Source organism: Panthera tigris, chromosome A1 (genome assembly GCF_018350195.1).
Source record: "Panthera tigris isolate Pti1 chromosome A1, P.tigris_Pti1_mat1.1, whole genome shotgun sequence".
NCBI classification, from domain to species: Eukaryota; Metazoa; Chordata; class Mammalia; order Carnivora; family Felidae; genus Panthera; species Panthera tigris.
The window spans coordinates 102128788-102150381 of record NC_056660.1 but is presented as its reverse complement, the minus strand read 5'-3'; the positions used below and the strand labels follow the sequence as shown (position 1 = coordinate 102150381).

At 47.7% G+C, this 21594-nt stretch overlaps 1 protein-coding gene across 4 annotated transcripts in view; it reads left to right on the top strand.

Annotated features, from left to right (window-relative positions):
• The window catches only part of ZNF608 (zinc finger protein 608), a 117764-nt gene extending 97048 nt beyond the window's left edge, over positions 1 to 20716 (top strand). For 2 of the 4 annotated variants that reach the window (XM_042982918.1, XM_042982900.1), the window contains 7 exons: positions 7234 to 7321; positions 7818 to 10269; positions 12557 to 12974; positions 13567 to 13739; positions 15338 to 15491; positions 19007 to 19088; positions 19690 to 20716. In XM_042982918.1, the coding sequence (XP_042838852.1) occupies positions 7234 to 7321; positions 7818 to 10269; positions 12557 to 12974; positions 13567 to 13739; positions 15338 to 15491; positions 19007 to 19088; positions 19690 to 19696 (3374 nt within the window). In that variant the 3' untranslated portion in view covers positions 19697 to 20716. Of the gene's footprint in view, positions 1 to 7233; positions 7322 to 7817; positions 10270 to 12556; positions 12975 to 13566; positions 13740 to 15337; positions 15492 to 19006; positions 19093 to 19689 lie in introns of those variants that run through there. The other 2 variants (XM_042982907.1, XM_042982910.1) reach the window with 2 other exon arrangements.
• The last annotated feature ends 878 nt before the right edge of the window (positions 20717 to 21594 follow it).

Genomic DNA, 21594 nt, shown 5'->3' with positions numbered 1-21594 from the left:
AATACAGCTCATCAGGCCTCAGAACAAAGGCTGCGGGGGAGGTGACGGTGATGGAAAAACAGCTCTGTGTTCTTTTGTGTATTAACCCATAAGGCCCATGGGGAAACAGGGTTTCTTTAGCCATTTCCCCCCCCCCCCTTCCCCTTTTAGGGCTTATTCAGTGTATTTAGGGGGGAAATCCTTTCAGGTTTTTTTTTTTTTAAAGATTTCCATAGATGGCATCCCAGTGATCAAATGTACTTTTGAAAGAGATGAGGTCTGTTAAGGAAGAATACCATTTTTCAAAACATAGCTTAGAACAGCATTTTGCCATTGCTTTTTGCTTTTTGATGTTGGATTAGCACATTTATTTGGATGTTTGTTCTTGTTATTTGTGGATAGGGCTTGGATGAACCAAAAAGGAATGTCTCCCTGTTCAGATTAACCTCTGGCAAAGAAAGAATCACCACTATCCTCCCATAAATGAACCTTGTTCCCATTGCCCTGGAAATAACACCAGACCCTAAAAGGACTGCTGAATTGTCATCTGAGAGGTTATAATTAACGCAGATAGAGGGGTGCCAACATATTCCAGCGGCCGACAGAGAACGTCTATCCAAACCAGCAATTTTTAGCCCTGCATTCCTTTAATCTTTAAGCGCACTGTGCTTTCCTAAAGTAGTACATTAACACCAGAGCCGTGTGCGTCTGGGGTTTATGACTGGGGTGGCGACATACTAGGGCATAAAGTGTTTCATTACACTTCCCTTTGTTAGTACTGCCCTATCTCCCAAGCCCCGTTGCCGTTCGCTATTTGTTCAGATAAAGCCCAATGTTCAGGGTGACTAATCACAGCACTGTGTTCCAGATGGTTTGATTACAGGATGTGGTTAAAGTGACTCTTCAAACATTCAGCTCAGCAGTAGGGCTCTTTCTGGTCACGTGACCATACTTTTCTTGTCCTAGTGCCCCAGAGATACTTAGCATAGGGAATAGGAAAGTCCCTCTGTGTTTTGGCCGTCAGGTATTTCATTGGCAACCTCCGTTGGAAATTAAATATTTCCCCCAATAATTAGAAACTCAGCTGTGGCCTTTGAAGAGAGATGTTTCTGAAGATGAGATGCTCTGAAGCCAGAAAAAGGAAAGTGTACTATAAAGTGTACTAAAAAGCCAGTGTACTATACAAGACTCAGCTTTTTAAAAAGTACCAGGATTGGATAGAGCAAAACCACAACAATAAACTTCTGGAGGGGGAGGGCGTTTGGGTACAAAGGAATGGTGATAAATCCTACCTTGTACAATAGTCATGTATTGAAATAGGAGGTAATAGGATACTCGAAATGTCTGGACTTTATCCTGTGCGCAGAAACCAGCTTACTGTGGCCCCTTTTTATTGTCACTGATGTTTCTACTGGAAAAAAACATAGGAAAGGAAAGAAATGTGTAAACTTAAAAAAAAAAAAAAAGGATTGCAGCACAAATGGGTTACATTTCGGTGTTATTAGAGTGAGGTTTCTGTTTTCTGCATGAGTGCACACGAAGTCCATCCAGATGTGGTAGTCTGAATAAGAGTTCCAAAAAAAAAAAAAAAAAAAACGATGTCTGATTCCAAATTCGGCATTTGCAATGCTTGCCAGAGACTTCTGTCCCAGGGATGAGGCACTTTAAAGACTCTGAAACAGTCTTTAAACTGTAATACAAACAGAGTTATGCTGATCCACTGGGAAATCAGGCATTTGCCCAGTTCTTGAGGAAACATCTTCACAAATAACCAGCAACAGTAATTCATAAACCATATTTATAACATCTTTGGAGTACAATCTCTCCGCAGAGAATTTCTATCGCCTCTAAGCGAGTGGGAGATGATGCTTATTGAAAAAGTATGGTAATAGTCAAAAGAAGGATCCAAATCTGGACTCCCTTCTGTCACCGTGCCACAGCTTACCAGGGGTTGTGCAAACTCTCTCTCTGTGCCGGGCACGGCGCTCACAGCTGCAGCAGGTGCGGACCCCACCCCCGTGTCCAGAGAGTGTAGTCTGGCCAGAAGAGAGGCATACCATGTATATGAGGAGTGGAATGTGAAGGGGGGCTGTGTGTGAGGGCAAGGCAGAGAGGCTCAACAGCGTTCAAACATGGGAGGAAATGATTCGCTGCTTCCTTAATGGACTGAGTGTGGTATTCTTTGGGTGGGCTCTCCTTGTCATTCAGGGTCCCAGGTGAAGGAGGCTCTGTGATTCTCAGCGGGCCTTCAAGGTCACTGCAGTCTCCATCCCAGCCAGACAGAAAGAGGAAGAAACTAGAAGAACATGAACAGGAGATTACTGTGAGCCAGGCCTGTAAGTGGCACGGGGCAGTTCAGTCGCTTAGCTGTCATACACCTGAGTGTGCCACAGACCCACGTCTAACTGGGCCGGAAGCTGAGCCGTGTCCAGCTCTGGGCCCAGACGGAAGCATGGATTCTGGTGAGTGTCCCTTGGCCAGAGGACCGGGCATGGAGTGCCGTGGGGACCCACGAGGGAGTGGCCGTGTTTTGGTGGTGCGCACCATCGGTGGGTGACTGGAGAGCACCCACAGAAGAGACGACATTTGCCCTGTGTCTGTCTTTGGTGCTAACTCATTAGGAATGTTAGCTTTCCTTGGAGGTTTGGACTAGAACAACTTCGGGGAACTAAAATTGTGACCTAAGTAGTGGGTGAAGAAACTCTTTTGGCTGGAGAGGGGAAAAAAAAACGTGTGAGCTGGAGGTGAGAATGTTACTGTGGTCATTGTGTTTGCCTGGGTGAGAGAGAGGCTGACAGGTGGAGGATGGGTAGACTGTCCCTGCAGGGACACCTCCGGGACCAAGCTATTCAAAGACAGAGTTAAGTTCAGAACCAGGAACACCTTTTGAACAAGATGGATGGAAAATAATAGGGCCGTCCTGGGTGCTGGTAAGCCCTTGTCACTGCTAAAAGACGGGAGGGGACACACACACACACACACACACACACACACACACACACGTAAGCACTTAGGGCATTGCACCCATCGACTTCCTAATATCATAGCTATTGAGCCCTTGGGGCTTTGGCACACTGTAGTCCTCTCAGACTTTAGAGGCTTGTGACCTTGTGACCTTGAGGTTTCCCCTTCTCTTGTCAACTTGCCTTGTGACTAATTCAGATTCCCATTGTAGGTCGTGTTTGGTTGCCTCAGGTTCACGTACCCGTCCCTGCAACCGTCAGACGACGCTAAGGTTAGGATTACTGGCTCAGGAGCCTTGTCTCCTAGGACTACCATCTGAGCGGGGACTGTGGGCAGGGCAGGCCCTAGGAAAATCTCTTCCAGGGTCTAGTTTAATATAATGGATCAAGAGGCCTGTTCTGTAGGTGTAGGTGATACGTAAACTATACTTCCCTTTCTGGTATGCCTGTGTTGGTTGTTACAAGTTTGCAGGCTCTTGAAGAATAGAGTTTGGATGGAGGTCCAGCCAGAACTATGGCTGATTCCGTAGCACCAAATAAGTACCTAGTGTATACCCTAAGGATGCACTGTAAATGCTTCATGGGCCTGACCATCTCTCTGGGAGCCCTTAACTGCTAAGTATTGACAAGAGCAAATAATAGGACACTGTGACTGTGGAATCCTGATGAGATAACAGGGCTCTTTTGGCTTGTAGAGGCAACAGGCTTAGGTTTTACAACACAGACTGTGTTCTTCACTGCCCTATAGGTAATACGTTTTATGGGGTAGGGCAGTAGCTTAAATCCTGTATCATCAGTGTGTAGGACAGAGACAATATAAATAAGAAAACCCTGTGTGGTCAGTGAGCACATTCAAACCATCCTTTGACGTCTTCAGCTCTCTTCTTACTTAATTGGTAATAATCTTCAGATATTTTCCAAATATAAAACGTTACAGGGCAGGCATTATTTAGCATTTTGAGAATGACCGTGCCCAGTCAGTGGGGAAAAGGGGATGATAAACCCGGTGGGACACTGGAGAATATAAAGACGAAAAAGGCTTGTGTAGAGTGTCCCCAGCACGTGGTTCATGGGTTAGACGTTTGGAAGAACAGATGTGCGTTAGATGAAATATTAAATCTTTGTGGAATAAATGTATATTTATTTCCAATTAATGTAAGGTAAATGAGAACCACAACTCTGCCCAGACTGATGAAAATTCAAAGGGGAACTTTGAAAGGCTTCATTTTCACTTCGGTTATTTAAAAAGTAGAGTCCGCTTTATATGCCCATGGGTTGCAAAGCGCTCAAGATGTCGAGACTTGAGCAAGACCATCAACCATCCTCAGGTTTTGGAGCCCAAACACCACCTTTCTACTTGGCCCCTCACGATAGGATGTTGCATAAACACATGCTCGCTTACAGAGAAACAATACGCTTTGTAGTTTATGCGAGAAGCATTCCTTAAGCCTCCTTGCCAGTTTGGCTGTGTAAACATGTGCCTGTGTACTCTTGCACGTGAATGCTAGGCTGATCGAAGTATACCGTGTGGCGGAAAGAAAGACACCAGCACACGTATTCAATTAGCCCCGCTTGATGGAGACTCTTCAGAATCTCCCCGGGAGTTAGAGCATTTCTTCTGAGCGTGTCACAGACCCAGGGCTTCTAGAAAAACCAGGCTGGCTGATTGAGGTCCTTTTAAGTTGGGGATGGACTTGACTGACGGCGTTTTCTTTCCCAGCGAGTGCTGATAACGAACGAACCACGCTGCTAGCAGTGTCGCTGTTGCCGCCACGCGAGATGTGCCGGGGCGGCTACTAGAAACAGCATCTGGCGGCGGGAACGGTTTTCACAGTGCGCCAGCCGCAGCGTGAGCCCAGCCTTTGTGACAGCTCCCAGCGGCAGCCCCACGTCGCCAGGGACTGCTTCCCCGGGTCCTGTCTGGGGACCACCGATCCTGTCCCGGGGGCCGCGAGCGAACGCGCGTGGGGCGCGGCGGGTAGCCCTGTCGGGGCCGCGCACGCGCCAAGGGTCCCCCCCCCCCCCCCTAAGTCCCGTGGCGGCGGGCGGCCTCCCGGCCGCCGTGGCCCCGCGGCCCCTGCCCTCGGCCGAGCCCCTTTATCCCCGGCCGCCGCCTCGAGGCTCCGGGCGGCCGCCCTCGGCCCAGCCAATCAGACGCGAGCGTTCCCTGCAGGCGCCGGCCAATCCACGGCCCGCGTTTGCTGGAAACGCGAAACCCTTGGGGGAAAAGCAATAACAAAAGCCTTTCACTGCAGACAAATGTTAAGTGTCTGTGCAGACTTTTCCTGTTTTTAATTTTATTACTGCAAGAATGGAGGGTTTGTTGTTTCTTTCATGTTTCCTTTCAAGCAATTTTAATTATACATTTGTGCTACATCAGGGACTCTGGAACGCAGTGCTTCAGCCTCTTGCGTCGCAAGCTAAAATGCGGCAACCTTCTGGCAATACAGATATATTCCTGCACTGTAAATATAGCTGACATGCTAAAGAATTTTAAGCAGCTGCAAAGGTCTTTGACACCACACACAGTGCCCCAGAGAGCACATGATGAGAAAACCAGCTCCGTCTTCCCCTTCGCCTTCCCTCCCACCCCTCCCTTTTCCTGGAGGGACGTGCTCATAAAGAATCCTTTCCTCCAATTGTTCTGTCTTGTGCAAATTTTGACCAAATGCCTAATTACCATTGATTCTCATCTCAATATGAATTTTTATACTCCGTGGTTTAAAAGAAAATTTTCCTGAGGGAATTAGAATGGAATCAACCGGGATTTCAGGAAATGCTTGCTTTGCTTCATGCTCGTCCCCTCCCACCCCCGACTATTGCTACAGTGAGTAAATTCAGCTGTCACCTAATGGCAACATAGACCATATGGGAAACAATTTTTAAATCTCTTTTAGAGACTTTTGAAAGAAATCCTTCCTTCCCCACTGCTCGGGTCCCAGCCATTCAAATATTTTTACCTGCTGCTAAAACATTTCCCATGGAAATTAGTCTTACCTCGTGAGGTGTCTCTTACCATAAAGGAGTGCAATACAGGGTTTCTATAAAATTCAAAATGGCAGTAAGCAAGTGAGCAAACCAGTTAGAAGTAGACCGTGAGTGATGTCCCTAGGTGTTTGCAAAAGAGAATGGAGGGTAGGTAGGTACCGAAAAGAAACCAAAGGCTCACTTAAGTATTGCGTTGATTGACCCTCGTATTTTATGCGTGTCTCAAAAACCCAGGTCCTTTTAATATAGGCTGTAAAGGGGTGATTAAAAAAATATATGGCACTTGTCCTCTAGAGAAATCAAGAGGATGTTCTATTTTATTTTCCTGTGACATTTAGTATACTAAGTGCACTTAAGTTTAGTAATTCACAGATGCAGTGCTAAATTAAATTGTCTGTCTGCAGAGCAGTTGGGAAAAGCAGAATAGCTTGCAGGAAGAAAGTGTGTTGGTTTTGAGATTTTTGTCTTCTAATCCTCTGTGGCAAATGCTTACTAAAGTTGATTCTAAAGATAACCCCAAGAGCAAACCTATTGTGCACATTTATTTTCTTAAGAGGGCTATTTGAGGAGTCCTTAATATGAAACAAGACCAAACAGTGAAACAGATACCATACCCTGGCTGATTCTTGTCTCACAAAGCCAGAGAGGGGAGGATTAGGAAAGCGAAATCATAGCTGATTGTCCGCTATCTGGACTCTCAGCCCCTGCCCTCCCCTTCTCCTGTTTTTGTGCACCCACCTAATCTTTTCCTAAATAAAAATCACCATTATTTTATATTGTTGAATTGGAAACAAAGCCGATTCCTTTCAGTCACCTTCTGGTTTAAGCACTGGTAACTGGCGCTTAGTTTTTGTTGGCTGCTTGCCAAACGAAAGCAATTATGTGTAATAATAGAAAAATTAAGAGGTGAGTGTTGCTGTTTTACAGCAGGACATGGCAAAAACCATTTCCTTCTGTCAGCAGTATCTTGATTACACTCTCACACGCAGTCTTACCCTTTTGTACCGCATGCACACAGGCATGATCTCTCTGTCTCTCTCTCTCTCTCTCTCTCTCTCTCTCTCTCTCTCTCTCACACACACACACACACACACACACACACACACACACACACACAGTTTCCTGTGGGTTTTCACTTGAGGTCACTGAAACCAGAAAGAGGAACAGTGCAAACCACAGTTTTTGAAAGCGAATGAGAACAGAATTTTGCTGGTAAAATAACAACAACAGTAATGATAATAATAAACTAGAAACAGAGTAATCAGTGCTAACAGTGGTCCTCCTTCATTCCCCATTCCTGCAGGTGTTCTAGTGGTCAATGTCACGTGGAGGAACAAAACTTACGTAGGGACCCTCCTGGACTGCACCAAGCACGACTGGGCCCCTCCCAGGTATGTACGTACGGGGCCTTTTATTTCAGGCTCTGTTTGCTCTCCTCCTTCCTCCGCTTCGCCTCTCCTTCCGCCATCCTCTCTGCACAGAAACTATAGAGGTAGATTAATAATGCATAAAAGTCTGCCCGTAATTGAAACCAGGCAAAAGAGAAAGGAGCTGGTGAGGATTGCACACAGTGAAATGCACTCCCTGCCCCTTCGCCCCCTCTCCTTTGTTTTCTTCTTTTCTCAAAATGGAAATTTGAACTGGATTCGAAGCTAGCTACCTGAGCCGTTTTCCTTTGGTGTTCCGAAGAAGAACATACGTCATTCGTTGCCAGTTCTGTGGCAGGGATTAAAACTGTCAGCGCAAGAACAGGGTGTCTTTTCCTTCTCTGGGCCCAGCCCTCGCACCCCTGGGGTGTTGGCCGCTCTTGCCGGCATTGTGTGCCTCGCGCTGTCTCCCGGCTCTTTGGGGGATGCTCCTCTTGACGTCTGTCGCTTGTTTCCCTAGGTTCTGCGAGTCACCGACAAGCGACCTGGAGATGAGAGGGGGCCGGGGCCGAGGGAAGAGAGCGAGGTCTGCCGCGGCGGCTCCGGGCTCAGAGGCCAGCTTCACGGAGTCCAGAGGGCTGCAGAACAAGAACAGAGGGGGGGCCAATGGGAAAGGGAGGCGGGGAAGCCTCAACGCCAGCGGGCGAAGGACACCCCCAAATTGTGCTGCTGAGGACATCAAAGCCAGCCCCTCCTCCACCAACAAGAGGAAAAACAAGCCCCCGATGGAGCTGGACCTGAATTCCAGCTCCGAGGACAATAAGCCGGGGAAGCGCGTCCGCACCAACTCCAGAAGCACTCCGACCACTCCTCAAGGGAAACCAGAGGCGACTTTTTTGGACCAGGGCTGCTCCTCGCCAGTGTTGATCGACTGCCCCCACCCAAACTGCAACAAAAAGTACAAGCACATTAACGGCCTGAGGTACCACCAGGCTCACGCGCACCTAGACCCAGAGAACAAGCTGGAGTTCGAGCCCGACAGCGAGGACAAGATCTCGGACTGCGAGGAGGCGCTGAGTCACGTGGCGCTCGAATGCAGCGAGCCCAGCGCCAGTCTGGCAGCCTACGACCAGGTGAAGGCGCCGGTGTCGCCCGGCCCCGGGCACCCCCCTGGCACCCCCAAGGGGAAGAGAGAGCTGATGAGCAACGGTCCGGGCTCTGTCGTCGGGTCGAAAGCGGGGAAGAGTTCTGGCAAGAAGAAGGGCCTTCACGGAGAGCTGAACAACCTCCCAGTCATCTCCAACATGACGGCCACCCTAGACGCTTGTTCCGCAGCAGATGGCAGCTTGGCTTCCGAGATGCCCAAACTGGAAGCAGAAGGGCTAATCGACAAGAAGAACGCGGGAGAGAAAGAAAAGGGCAAGAAAGCCAACAACTGCAAAATGGACAAGAACCTCTCCAAACTGAAAACCGCGCGGCCCATCGCCCCCGCCCCAGCCCCCACCCCGCCGCAGCTCATCGCCATACCCACCGCGGCCTTCACGAGCACCACCACGGGGACCATCCCCGGACTGCCCTCCCTCACGACCACCGTGGTGCAGGCCACACCAAAGAGTCCTCCGTTGAAACCCATCCAGCCAAAGCCCACCATCATGGGGGAGCCCATCACCGTGAACCCAGCTCTCGTGTCCCTCAAAGACAAAAAGAAGAAGGAGAAGCGGAAGCTTAAGGACAAAGAAGGGAAGGAGTCGGGGAGCCCGAAAATGGATGCCAAGCTGGGCAAACTTGAGGACGCCAAGGGGGCCGGGAAAGACTTATCGGGGCATTTTTTAAAGGACCATCTCAACAAGAGTGAAGGGCTGGCCAACGGACTCTCAGAGTCTCAGGAGAGCCGGATGGCCAGCATCAAAGCCGAGGCTGACAAGGTTTACACTTTCACGGACAACGCTCCCAGCCCTTCCATAGGCAGCGCCTCGAGGATGGAGTGCAACCCGCTGGTGAACGGGCAGGCGCCCATGGCCCCGCTGCACGTGCTGACGCAGAACGGGGCCGAGACCGCGGCCAAGACCAGCAGCCCCGCCTATTCGGACATCTCTGACGCCGCCGACGACGGTGGGTCTGACAGCCGGTCGGAGGGCGTGAGGTCCAAGGCCGGTTCCCCGTCGGACATCATTTCCAGTAAGGAGGGCGTCGTCAAAGGGCATCCTACAGCTACAGCACAGTCCTCTCAGATGAAAGAGTCCCATTCTCCCTATTACCATGGCTACGATCCTTACTATTCTCCAAGTTACATGCACCCTGGGCAGGTGGGAGCCCCTGCGGCCGGGAACGGCGGGAGCACGCAGGCGATGAAGATCAAGAAGGAGTCCGAGGAGGAGGCCGAAAGGAAAGACAAGGCAGAGCAGCTGGATGCCAAGAAAGCGGACCACAACCCGGCACCCTTACAGCCTCAGCACCAGTCGGTGATCACGCAGAGACACCCAGCGCTGGCGCAGTCGCTTTACTACGGCCAGTACGCCTACGGGCTCTATATGGACCAGAAGTCCCTGATGGCCACCAGCCCTGCCTATAGACAGCAGTATGAGAAGTACTATGAGGACCAGAGGCTGGCAGAGCAGAAAATGGCCCAGGCTGGCCGAGGAGAGTGCGACAGGAAAAGCGAGCTCCCCTTGAAGGAGCTGGGCAAGGAGGACAGTAAACAGAAAAGCCTGCCGTCTGCCACAATCTCAAAAGCTCCCTCTACCCCAGAGCCTAACAAAACCCATTCTAAACTAGGGCCGCCAGTGCCTAATAAAACTGAGGAGACAGGTAAATCACAGCTTCTCCCCGGCCACCAGCAGCAGCTTCAGGCCGACAGCTTCAAAGCTAAGCAGATGGAAAACCACCAGCTTATTAAGGAGGCTGTAGAAATGAAATCTGTCATGGACTCTATGAAGCAGACAGGTGTAGACCCAGCCTCGAGATTTAAACAAGTAAGATTGTGGAGCGTGGCCCCCCACAGGGAGAGAGCGAGTCTGACCCTTGGACGTGTCTGGGCTTGATCTGATTAGCCTTCTTCCCAGGAAATAAGCCAAGGGTTCCTTAGGGTTGGTCCCTTCTCCTCCTGAAACGTATTCGAAAAGATCCTCTCAGGAGCCACTGTGTGTGTACCTCTCCAGTGTGCCTAACTCACCCTTGCCTTGTGTTGTGTATGTAGTCAAAGGAACTTCGCACCTGTGCGTCGCAGACTCGTGTTCCGTGCTGGTCACTCGCTGTGAACCTGACGAGGTCCCTTAATTTCTTACTGAGCCCAGCCTGAGGGAATCCTTCCACGTGGCCGCTGAGATCCTGAGTCTGATCTCTACCGCGTTTGTTCTTTCTCGTGTCCACATTTCTCCCGGCAGCCTCGAGGAACATAAGACCGGGGCCTTAAACCCACATTCCCCACTGGGCTCTGTCCTACCACTTGGGGCCCAGATGTCTTTCACACGGTGTCTGAGATGCCTAGGGGTTAAGAGCCCCAACGCGGGGCTCCGTGCCGATCGCCTGTGAGGAGAACAGGGGGGTCTGGGTGCGTGGGCCTCCCGCAGCCATCCCGGAAGCCCCTGCTCGGCCAGCCTGAGGCTCCCCGTGCAGACACCTGAAAATCGGCCACCGTGAAATCACACGTGTGCTCGCACTTTCTGTCACCGCGCACACATCCTGACTCACTACGGTCCCGCGAGAGTTAACGCTGGGGTTTCCCGGCCTCCCGACCCCCCCTCTCCACTCCCACACTTTCACCCCTGGTGAATCAGAGCACCAGAATCCTTTCTTGGTGCTCATTTCTGCCCAGAGGTTGAGACTTAGGCCCAAGGTTGAATGTTCTCTCTCAGGACTTAAACACCCAGGGGGTTTTTGTCGTGAATGGGATGGGGGTCGCAGAGGCCTTTTGGGCTCCTCACTTGCCCCAATTCTGGAGGCCTGAATCAGGCCGTGGCTTCACAGGGCTGCGTCAGAACTTGGGGGGTTATAGATGCCTTTGGTTTCTAAAAGAAAAGCTATGATGTGTTCTATTAATTTTTGAAATTTTGTTTTGATGAAGATGTCTGCACGTGAGATGTGAGCCCCCATATTAAGCCTCAGCTGCTGTAGTTGAAGAAAATACATTAGGAAACCAAGAGTTTCCATCCTCCCCCCACCCTGCCCCGTTCCCCATAAATGATGTTACGTGATCTATTCGTGACTCAAATTCACTATTAAGTGGCCTGAGCTGAAGTTTTTTAAATATGTATATGTATTTTAACTTTCATTTATTTTTTGAAAGAGGGAGAGACAGAGTGTGAGCAGGGGAGGGGCAGAGAGAGAGAGAGGGAGACACAGGCTCCAGGCTCTGAGCTGTCAGCACAGAGCCCAACGTGGGATTCAAACTGATGAACCATGAGATCATGACCTGAGCTGACCAAAGTCAGACGCTTAACCAGCTGAGCCACCCAGGCGCCCCCTGAGCTGACGAATTCTAAAATTCGTTTTGCCTATGTGAGACAATGAAGGGAAAATGAGGGTTAGATTAAATTATGTCTGAGGGTGTTATTTAATGTTGAAAGATCCCACGAAGGGCCTGGCTCTGAGTTCCCTCAGACCTAAGTTGGAAGCCCAGCTGCGCCCTGGTCAGCAGCACGACCCTGCTGTTCCTTGAGCTTTAAAAGCTTTGCTTTTGTCTTGTGTAAAAGAGGTTAATAACGATGCCTACCTCAGATGTTATTACTTTGCGAGAGGAAGGTAAAGCTCTTTGCACAGTGCAAGCACATAAATACATGTTAACTTAGCATTAGAAGTAAGAGTAATAATGCTGTCATGGTGATTAATGGGTTTTGCTTAAAAATGGAGATTTTAAAACGAGGTTTTTTTTTCCCCTTTTCCTCTTTCTTTTCCTTTCCTTTCCTTTCCTTTCCTTTCCTTTCCTTTCCTTTCCTTTCCTTTCCTTTCCTTTCCTTTCCTTTCCTCTCCTTCTCTTCTCTTCTCTTCTCTTCTCTTCTCTTCTCTTCTCTTCTCTTCTCTTCTCTTCTCTTCTCTTCTCTTCTCTTCTCCTCTCCCCTCCCCTCCCCTCCCCTCCCCTCCCCTCCCCTCCCCTCCCCTCCCCTCCCCTCCCCTCCCCTCCCCTCCCCTCCCCTCCCCTCCCCTCCCCTCCCCTCCCCTCCCCTCCCCTCCCCTCCCCTCCCCTCCCCTCCCCTCCCCTCCCCTCCCCTCCCCTCCCCTCCCCTCCCCTCCCCTCCCCTCCCCTCCCCTCCCCTCCATCAGGATCCAGATTCAAGGACCTGGCATCATTATGTATACCAGCCCAAATACCTGGATCAGCAAAAGTCAGAAGAGCTTGAGAGGGAAAAGAAATTAAAAGAAGATAGTCCCAGGAAGACTCCCACTAAAGACAGTGGTGTGTCCAGCCTTCCCGTGTCATTAACGAGCATTAAGGAGGAGCCCAAAGAGGCCAAGCGCCCGGATTCTCAGTCCACAGAGGAGAACAAGCTCAAGAGTGATGATCGGAAGACGCCTGTGAACTGGAAGGACTCTCGGGGAACGAGAGTGGCAGTTTCCTCGCCTCTGAGTCAGCATCAGCCCTTCATACAGTATTTGCATGCTTATCCTTACCCACAGATGTATGACCCCAGCCACCCTGCATACCGGGCTGTTTCTCCTGTCCTAATGCACAGTTACCCTGGTACGTGTCGCGGGTTCTCGCTCTCTTAGAGGGAAAGGCTACATTCACTTATTGGTTACTGAAAAGCTCAGGATAAATGAGATGCTTCGGTGGTCGCGTTTGTTTTGCTTGTCTTTATGCTGCTTCAAGTCCCCAGGATGAAACTTACTTGACATGAGTTCGTTTTGTTTTGGCTTAGAGAAAACGTCAACGGTTCCCAGCTCTAGTTTCCATAGACTCTGATGCTCTAGTCTGTTAGACTGACAGATACTTTATTGCCTATGAAAATATTCTCGGCGCTCACTGTCATAATCATTATAGTTACTGTTCCTTTCACTTAAGCGGACGCGTAAATGTACGAAATGGCTGTAAGCTCAATTCTGATTATAACCTCCGTTCATCAGGACGAATTAACTGGGAGAAGAAAATCGGAGAACCTACGTCGTGCACTTTAACGATGATGTAGCCCCTTCTTAATGTAATCCCCTATGTTAAGGTCTCCGACTCTTGGCCCAAATTCGTTGTAACCCGAGTGATTTTTTTTTTTTTTTTTTTTTTCCTGTTTAAAAAACGGAGCCCATAACTTGATGTGGCATTTGTTGTTTATCTGCAGGGGCCTATCTCTCTCCAGGCTTTCATTATCCTGTTTATGGGAAGATGTCAGGGAGAGAAGAGGCAGAGAAAGTCAATACCAGCCCTAGCATCAACACGAAAACAACATCGGAATCGAAAGCGCTGGACTTGCTCCAGCAGCATGCCAACCAGTACCATAGCAAGTCTCCTGCCGTAAGCCTCCTTTTGTTGTTACTTAAAAGTACCATGTTTTGGGGGAGAAGAGGGGACAAGCTAGGAAGCGGTCTTGAAATAGAAATGGTTTTCGAACCCGGCTGTGATTTCAAGATGCTGTTTTAGCTTCGCACATAAAGAACGGACTGTTCAAAGGTAAGATGCTTTCACACACGAGGGGGAAGAAAAAAAAAATCGTCAAAGCGTCTGTGGTGCTGGCGGGCTTTTCTGTAGCAAAATGCACCGTGCCTCGACTGCCCAGGAGGGCGTTTGCTAGGTGGACGTGTAAATTCGTAGGAGCCGGCTTGAGGCGTGAAGTATTTCTGATGGCTGATATTTTGGTGCACTGGCACGGGTGAGTCGCGTGGGGAAGGGACGGCTGCCCCTGTCTGTTTTGGCCTCGACCCATTGTCCTGTCCCTGTAACTTCCCGAAGCAAGGGAGACAAGGGCCTTTGTGAAAGATGGCTCCACCCTTGCTCCCATCCCGGCACCACCCCCTCCATGAAAGAGGGCAGCCACTAGTCCTAAAGGCTGTTGTCAAGAGAGACAAAAGGGTGTGGCCATTCTTGCCTAGAAAAGAAGTTTGGAATAAGATACAAGATCTTTGATGTGGATGAGTCCAGCAGGGACTGTAAGCTAGGAAAGGGATTCATGAATCTATTTCTGTGCGTACTCCTTCCAGCACAGACGTTTTTTTTTCTTTTCACGTGACAACGAGAACTTCAGGTTGGCCGGGTTCTAGTGGGCAGACACGTGTAGGAAAGGCAGTCGTAAACTGTGATTCGGGAGAACCACAGCTTTCGTTGAGCCTTCAGAAGCTGCTGGATTCTGGAATGCTTTCAGAGGCACAGGGCGATGATTTCCCGTACTTGGTATTGCCCTATCATGTTGAGATGTGTATTTTCTTTTTTTGTTTATTTGTTTTTGAAAAGATTTTTTTTTTAATGTTTGTTTATTTTTGAGAGAGAGAAAGAGTGGGAGTGGGGCAGAGAGAGAGAGGGAGACACAGAGTCTGAAGCAGGCTCCAGGCTCTGAGCTGTCAGCACAGAGCCCGATGTGGGGCTCGAACTCCTGAACAGTGAGATCAGAACTGAGCCGAACTCAGACTCTTAACCAACTGAGCCACCCAGGCACCCCGAGAGGTGTATTTTCAATGGGCTAAAATGGATAAGGTGTATTGAGAATTGGGAGATACATTCGCCCCACAAAATGTAAGTAAAATACACAGTCATTAGAAAATTTTTTTCAACCTTCTTGACCCGTGTATAAATGTTTCTGGGAAGAAATCGGGTAGATCCTAATCTTGCAATTTCGAGCGACTGTAAAGAAAAAGTTCTCTTATTTCCATCACTTGAGGCAAACCCTGATGGCACCTGGTTAACTTTTAGGTGGGGCGTTTCTTTAGCTTTGGCTTAATTCCAGCTGGAACTCATGCGTGCCTTTTGAAATTATCTTCACTTAGTAAGGAATGTTAAGTATCTCTGTGTTTGCTTCTGAATCATTTACACATAGGGCTCAAAGGACAGAAGTGGTTTAGCGCTCCTGTCGGTTGTTTTTCAGAGTATTTAGAGGGGCCTGTCTTTCTTTTCTGTTGCAGCCCGTGGAAAAGGCGACAGCAGAGCGGGAGCGGGAGGCAGAACGGGAGAGGGACCGCCACTCGCCTTTCAGCCAGCGGCACCTGCACACGCACCACCACACCCACGTGGGCATGGGTTACCCACTCATCCCTGGTCAATATGACCCTTTCCAAGGTCAGCGGTTCTGTCGTTATTGTGTTGTTCGTTCTGCTTTGGAAAACTGTGGGCCCAGAGGACCGCTCACGTCTTAAAATAAACACACTGAGCTTTGAGTTAACATGAACTCCAGGGAGTAAATAAGTTCTTAATTCTTATTTCCTAGTATTTCCTAGTGATACAATGAAGGCGATTCCCCGCGTCTTTGTGTTCTATTGAGACAGGAAATGACTCCCACTTAATAATTGTCACTGGTTGATGTTATCGGTGGCTTCCTGCTATCTCATGGACTGAGGGTGGCGGCCAGTGTCTGGGGCACTGAATATAACAATCAGAAGATCAGATAGCTGCTTGAGGGAAATTGTGGGAAAAAAGGGAGGCATAATGAGAGGCTTTGGTGAAATGGCACTGGTTTCTGCAGGCCTTTTACGTTGTATCTGCCCCCACCCCCACCCTCACCCCGGAAGTAATGGGAGTGACGTGATTAGGTCTAACCTTTTCTTTTCAAATTTTTATTTACATTCTAGCTAGTTGACACACAGCACAGTATTGGTTTCGGGAGTAGAATTCAGTGATTCATCACTTCTGCACAGCACCCAGTGCTCATCACAGGTGCCCTCCTTAATGCCCATCACCCATCTTGCCTACCCCACCCACCTCCCTCCATCAACCCCTCACTCAGTTTGTTCTCTATCATTATGAGTCTCTTGTGGTTTGTCTTCTCTTCCCCGCCCCCCCCCCCTTCCCATCTGGTCACCTGTCTTGTTTCTTAAATTCCATGTATGAGTGAAATCATATGTTTGTCTTTCTCCGGCTAATTTTCCTTAGCATAATATACTCTAGCCCCATCCATACATTGCAGATGGCAAGATGTCATTCTTTATGATCGCTGAGTAATATTCCATTGTGTGTGTATATAGAGGTGTGTGTGTGTGTGTGTGTGTGTGTGTGTATCCATTTTTTCTTTATCAGTCGATGAATCAACCATTCATCAGTCGATGGACATTTGGGCTCTTTCCACAGTTTGGCTGTTGTTGATAACACTGTTCTACCCCTTCAGCTCTGTGTTTTTGTATCCTTTGGGTAACTACCGAGTAGTACGACTGCTGGATCAAATTTAACTTTTTCAGGAACCTCCACGCTGTTGTCCAGAGCGGCTGCACAAGTTTGCATTCCCACCAGCAGTGCAAGAGGGTTCCCCTTTGTCCGCACCCTTGCCCACACCGGTTGTTTCCGGAGTTGTTATTCCGACAGGTGTGAGGTGGTATCTCATTGTGGTTTTGATTGGTATTTCCCTGATGAGGAGTGATGTTAACATCTTTTCCTGTGTCTGTGAGCCGTCTTTCGGGTGTCTTCTTTGGACAAATGTCTATTGGTGTCTTCTGCCCATTTCTTACCTGGGTCGTTTGGTTTTTGGGTGTTGAGCTTGCTAAGTTCATTACAGATTTTGGATACTAACCCTTTTGTAGATATGTCATTTGAAAATATCTTCTCCTGTTCTATAGGCTGCCTTTTAGTTTTTGTTGTTTCCTTCGCTGTGCAGAAGCTTTTTATTTTGATGAGGTCCCAATAGTTGATGGTTGCTTTTGTTTCCCTTGCCTCTGGCAACATGTCTAGTAACAAGTTGCTCCAGCCAAGGTCAAAGAGGTTGTTGCCTTTGTTCTCCATTGGGATTTTGATGGCTCCCTGTCTTACATTTAGGTCTTTCATCCATTTTGAATTTATTTTTGTGTATGGTGTAAGAAAGTGGTCCAGTTTCATTCTTCTGCATGTCGCTGTCCGGTTTTCCCAACCCCATTTGCCAAAGACACTGTCTTTTTTCCATTGGATGTTCTTTCCTGCTTTGCCGAAGATTAGTTGGCCATACGTTTGTGAGGTCGTTTCTGGGTTCTCTGTTGTGTTCCATTGCTCTTTGTGTCTGTTCTTGTGCCAGTACTATACTGTCTTGATGATTACAGCTTTGTAATATGGCTTGAGGTCCGGAATCGTGATGTCTCCAGTTTCGGCTACCATTCTTTTTCAGGAATGCTTTGGCTATTTGGGGTCTTTTGTGGTTCCATACAAATTTTAGGATTGTTTGTTCTAGCCCTGTGAAAAATGCTGGTGGTTATTTGCTGGGGACAGGGTCAACACTTTTAATCCCCTGTAATTCGGGGGCTCTACACAGCCGTTCATTGCCGTGACTTTAATGATGGCGAAACATTTTGAAAAAGCCATAGAATCGTCGTGAGATAGCCTTCGATTTGTGGTGTTCTGGTTGACCTCCTGCTACTTGTCCCAGCTCTGTCACCTTACGGGGGTGGGTGGTGGCCCCATCTCTACCAAGAGATCCACTCGCTAGGTTCTTGCTGTCTTAGGTAGCTCAGACTGCCATGACAAGATGTCCCAGACTCTCTGGCTTTAGACCACAGAAAGTTTTCTCATCGTTCTGGAGTCTGGGAGGCTGGGTGCCAGCACGGTTGCTTGGTCACGAGTGCTCGGTTCCGGGCTTGTAGGTGGCTGCCATCTTGCTTTGTGCTTAAACGACCTCTTCTCTGTGTGCAGGGGGCAGGGGCAGCGGTGGAGGGAGGAGAGCTTGTGAGAGAGCTACCTTCTGGTGTCTCTCCTTATAAGGACATCATGAGCTCATTTGACCTTAATTATTTAAGTCCTATCTTCAGATGATCACATCGTGGATTAGGGTGTCCGCGTAGGGATTTTGGAGGGCCACATTCAACCCATAGCACTTGCCACGTTGGCCCTCATTGTGCTGTGTGAATACGAGATACCATGTGTAAAAGGTACCTCCAGAAGTAGGAAGTACTCTACACATGGGAAAGGTCATTTTTATTTGTTTAGCCCTCGTTACCACTCACAGTCGACTAGTAGTGTTCAGAAAGAACATAGAGGGCTTAGAAGGAGAATCATCTTCCCTAGCTTTGCGTGTGTTTTTTCTTGTTTTTCCAGGATTGTTTTCTGTAGAATTAAAAAATAATTTCCTATCAGGCAGCTTCGCGCCATCTGGAGCCCTTCCGTTCTCTGACTGCTGTCTTTCTCTTGCAAGGTAGAAGTTAGGACTGTTGTTAAGTTCGATTCACCAGTTCTGTGTTTCTTACGGGATGCAGGATGCATTGTGTTCATTCACTGGGGAAATGCCGAAGTGATAAGTTATTATGAAAGTATTGTATGCTAAGCAAATGGCGTGTTGCTTCTGTAATTCACTGTGACTTTTGATTCCTGTTGTTGCCGGGGACCTATTATGTCTCCTGAGCTTCCTATTCAGGAATGCGAGCAAACCATTTAGTACCATGCAGAGTCACAGAGATGGAATGTTCTCTCTTCTCTTTGACTAGCTATTAAGAAAACCGCAGAGTATTGGATAAATGGCTAGATAGGGGATAGACTAAGCGGTGTGGGCTCCGTCTCTTCTATGTGAAACATTTCCTGTGTGTGTTTAGGAGAGGACGGATTGCTGCAGCCCTTCACCCCTGGGCCTGCACCTGCTCTTATCTTTCCCGAGTGTCACAGAAACCCTGCATTTTTTCCCCCATTAGGCTTGACCTCCGCCGCCCTCGTTGCCTCTCAGCAGGTGGCTGCCCAGGCATCTGCATCAGGAATGTTTCCTGCACAAAGAAGGTAAATATCCTTACATTTTGAATCTACATTTTTCTACATAGAGACATCTTAATGGGTGGGAGGCAGTTAAGCGTAGGCCTTTTAGACCAAAAACTTGGCTCCTTGGGTTTTTATATTCTTGTAACGAACGTGCTTTTATGGCCTGTTGCTTTACGTGCAGCTTACGTTCCGGGACCCTCATCTCTTTAGCTGTAATATAGGTTAGTAATTAACTGATGAGTGCTTTTATTTATTTATTTTTCGAGCAGTTGAAAAGCCTCTTAGGTTACCCTCACAGCCCTGTTAAAACACTCCGCCACCACTCCCTTTGTTTTATCATGTTTCAAAATAAAGTCACAAAGGGAGACATTTATTTTCAGAATGCTAAAGGTCATGTTTGTTCTTTGATACTTTTAATTATCCCTCAAGTTGTGTCAGAAAGGAACATAATTTATTTTTTCCACAGTGTAGATCATAACCCTCGTGTGCGTTCCCTTTCTTGAATAAGCGAGTTCCATGATTTGAATAGAATTAAGATAAGCCTGTCAGTCTTAGGGTTTTCACATTTTCGGCGTCAAATGCGGATGGAGCCCTGTGCTAAGGTCTTCTTTTTCCTTTGCAGAGAATAACAAGATTGGAAATGTACGTTGTCATGTGACTGGATCACATGGGGAAGCGCTTTTATACAGACATCAGTTCCATGGTGTTAATTTGAAATGCCTTTAATGGCAGGCAAGAACCAGTCATTTCATTTTTGTAAATTACAGATTTTATCACAGAGTAACAAATGTTGCTGTAATTAAGCTTCTGTTTTATATATATATACGTATACATATATGTGTATATACATATATATATATATATATATATTCTTTACTTTTTGTATCAGTAACCAGGCTCGCACACACAGGGTCTGCTATCCCGTTGCAAACCACTCAGTAAAGGAAGTAAAAAAAATGTATTTGTCATGTTGAAAAGCGTTAGCCACAAAAGGCTGCCTACTTTCTTTTCCTTTTCCTTTTCGATTGTAAATAAATGACGTATCCGTGTGCCTGAACCTTGCATATCCTTCATAGATTCCCGCCCCCCTCCTCCTCGCCCCCGCAAGGCCCTCAGAAAGGCTGGCTGTGATGATGACGCTTGGGTACAATTTAGATGTCTATTTGGTGGCTCCCGTTAAAGACACATCCGTGTAAAATGTTCCTGTAGTCACTGTTTGTACTTGTGTGTTGTGGAAAAAAAATGACTTTTGGAAGGCATGGGGTTGCCAATACCACAAAAACTGTGTTGTAGATAATGTAAAGATTAAAAATGGGGAAATAATGAGCATCTGTGAATAATGAGGTGTCATTTTTTGATAATCTTGAATGGCAAATAACCCAATAGCCTGCGTACCAGAGACATCTGTGATTGTTGTATTACTTGAATAGTCTTACAGTCCCCCCTCCCACCGCCAACTTTTTTTTTTTTTTTAATGTTTACAATTATCCAGTTTTAGAAGAGAGAGACTTTAACGCCATTGCCTGGTTACTTGTTTTATGCTGTAATCTAGTTTATTTTATGTAAAATGTATATTGAATGCTTTCCTTTTTTATACCTGCCTTAAATAATTTGGCAATCAGAATTAAAAAGGTTTTTTTTTTTTATAACGGCTTCTTGTCTGTCTCGACTTCTTTCTGGTTGGCTGATTGTGATTCCAATTTTCAAAAAGCGGTTTCTTGATATTATGAATGTTCAGTTCATGAAGTACACACATGCTGAGTTTTCTTATATGATATGCGGGTATAACATCCAAACGGTGTGTTTAATTCAGAGGACACGTCCATAGTCACTGGGTCTTTACTCTGAACAGGGGGCGTGATATCACTACAGATTGGTAGATACAGGTTGTTGTGATACGGAATGATATTGCAAAGTTAGTCTTGGCAACGCATGGACAGTAGGTGAAGTGTGTAAAAAGTCAGCTAGCCATTTATTTGACTTGCCATTAAGTTGTCCCATGAGTGGATTTTATGCCAAACGTACAGAATGAACTGCCTCCTTCCTTTCTTCTTCCTTGCCCCCTTCCCATCCTCCCTCCCTTCCAAGAAGCACTCACCGAGCACCTCCTTTTATCCCGGACACTGTGTAGGCACTGGAATATGGCCGTGAACAAAACAGACCGAAATTCCTGTACTCACAGAATTTGCATTTTTAGGTGTGGTAAGCATAATAAAATATCTATGTGATAGAGTATAATAGATGGTTGATAAACACTACGGACAGAAAGCACGTGAGTGGGCTTGAGATGTGAAAGTCCGCGAGTGTAGATAGAGCGATCAGAGAAGCCTCACTACAGGAGATGAGAAGTGATCCATGCACAGATCTGAGGGGTGGGGGTGGGGGGGGCGGGGCATCGCAGCCACTAAGAAACGCCGCAGTGGGGGTGTGCTTTCTGTGTCTGGACTGGTTGATCTCCGTGCTTCTTTGCAACTAACTCTTAAGTTTTTAATTTTACTCTAATTGCCAATGGCAGTTCTCCCACTTG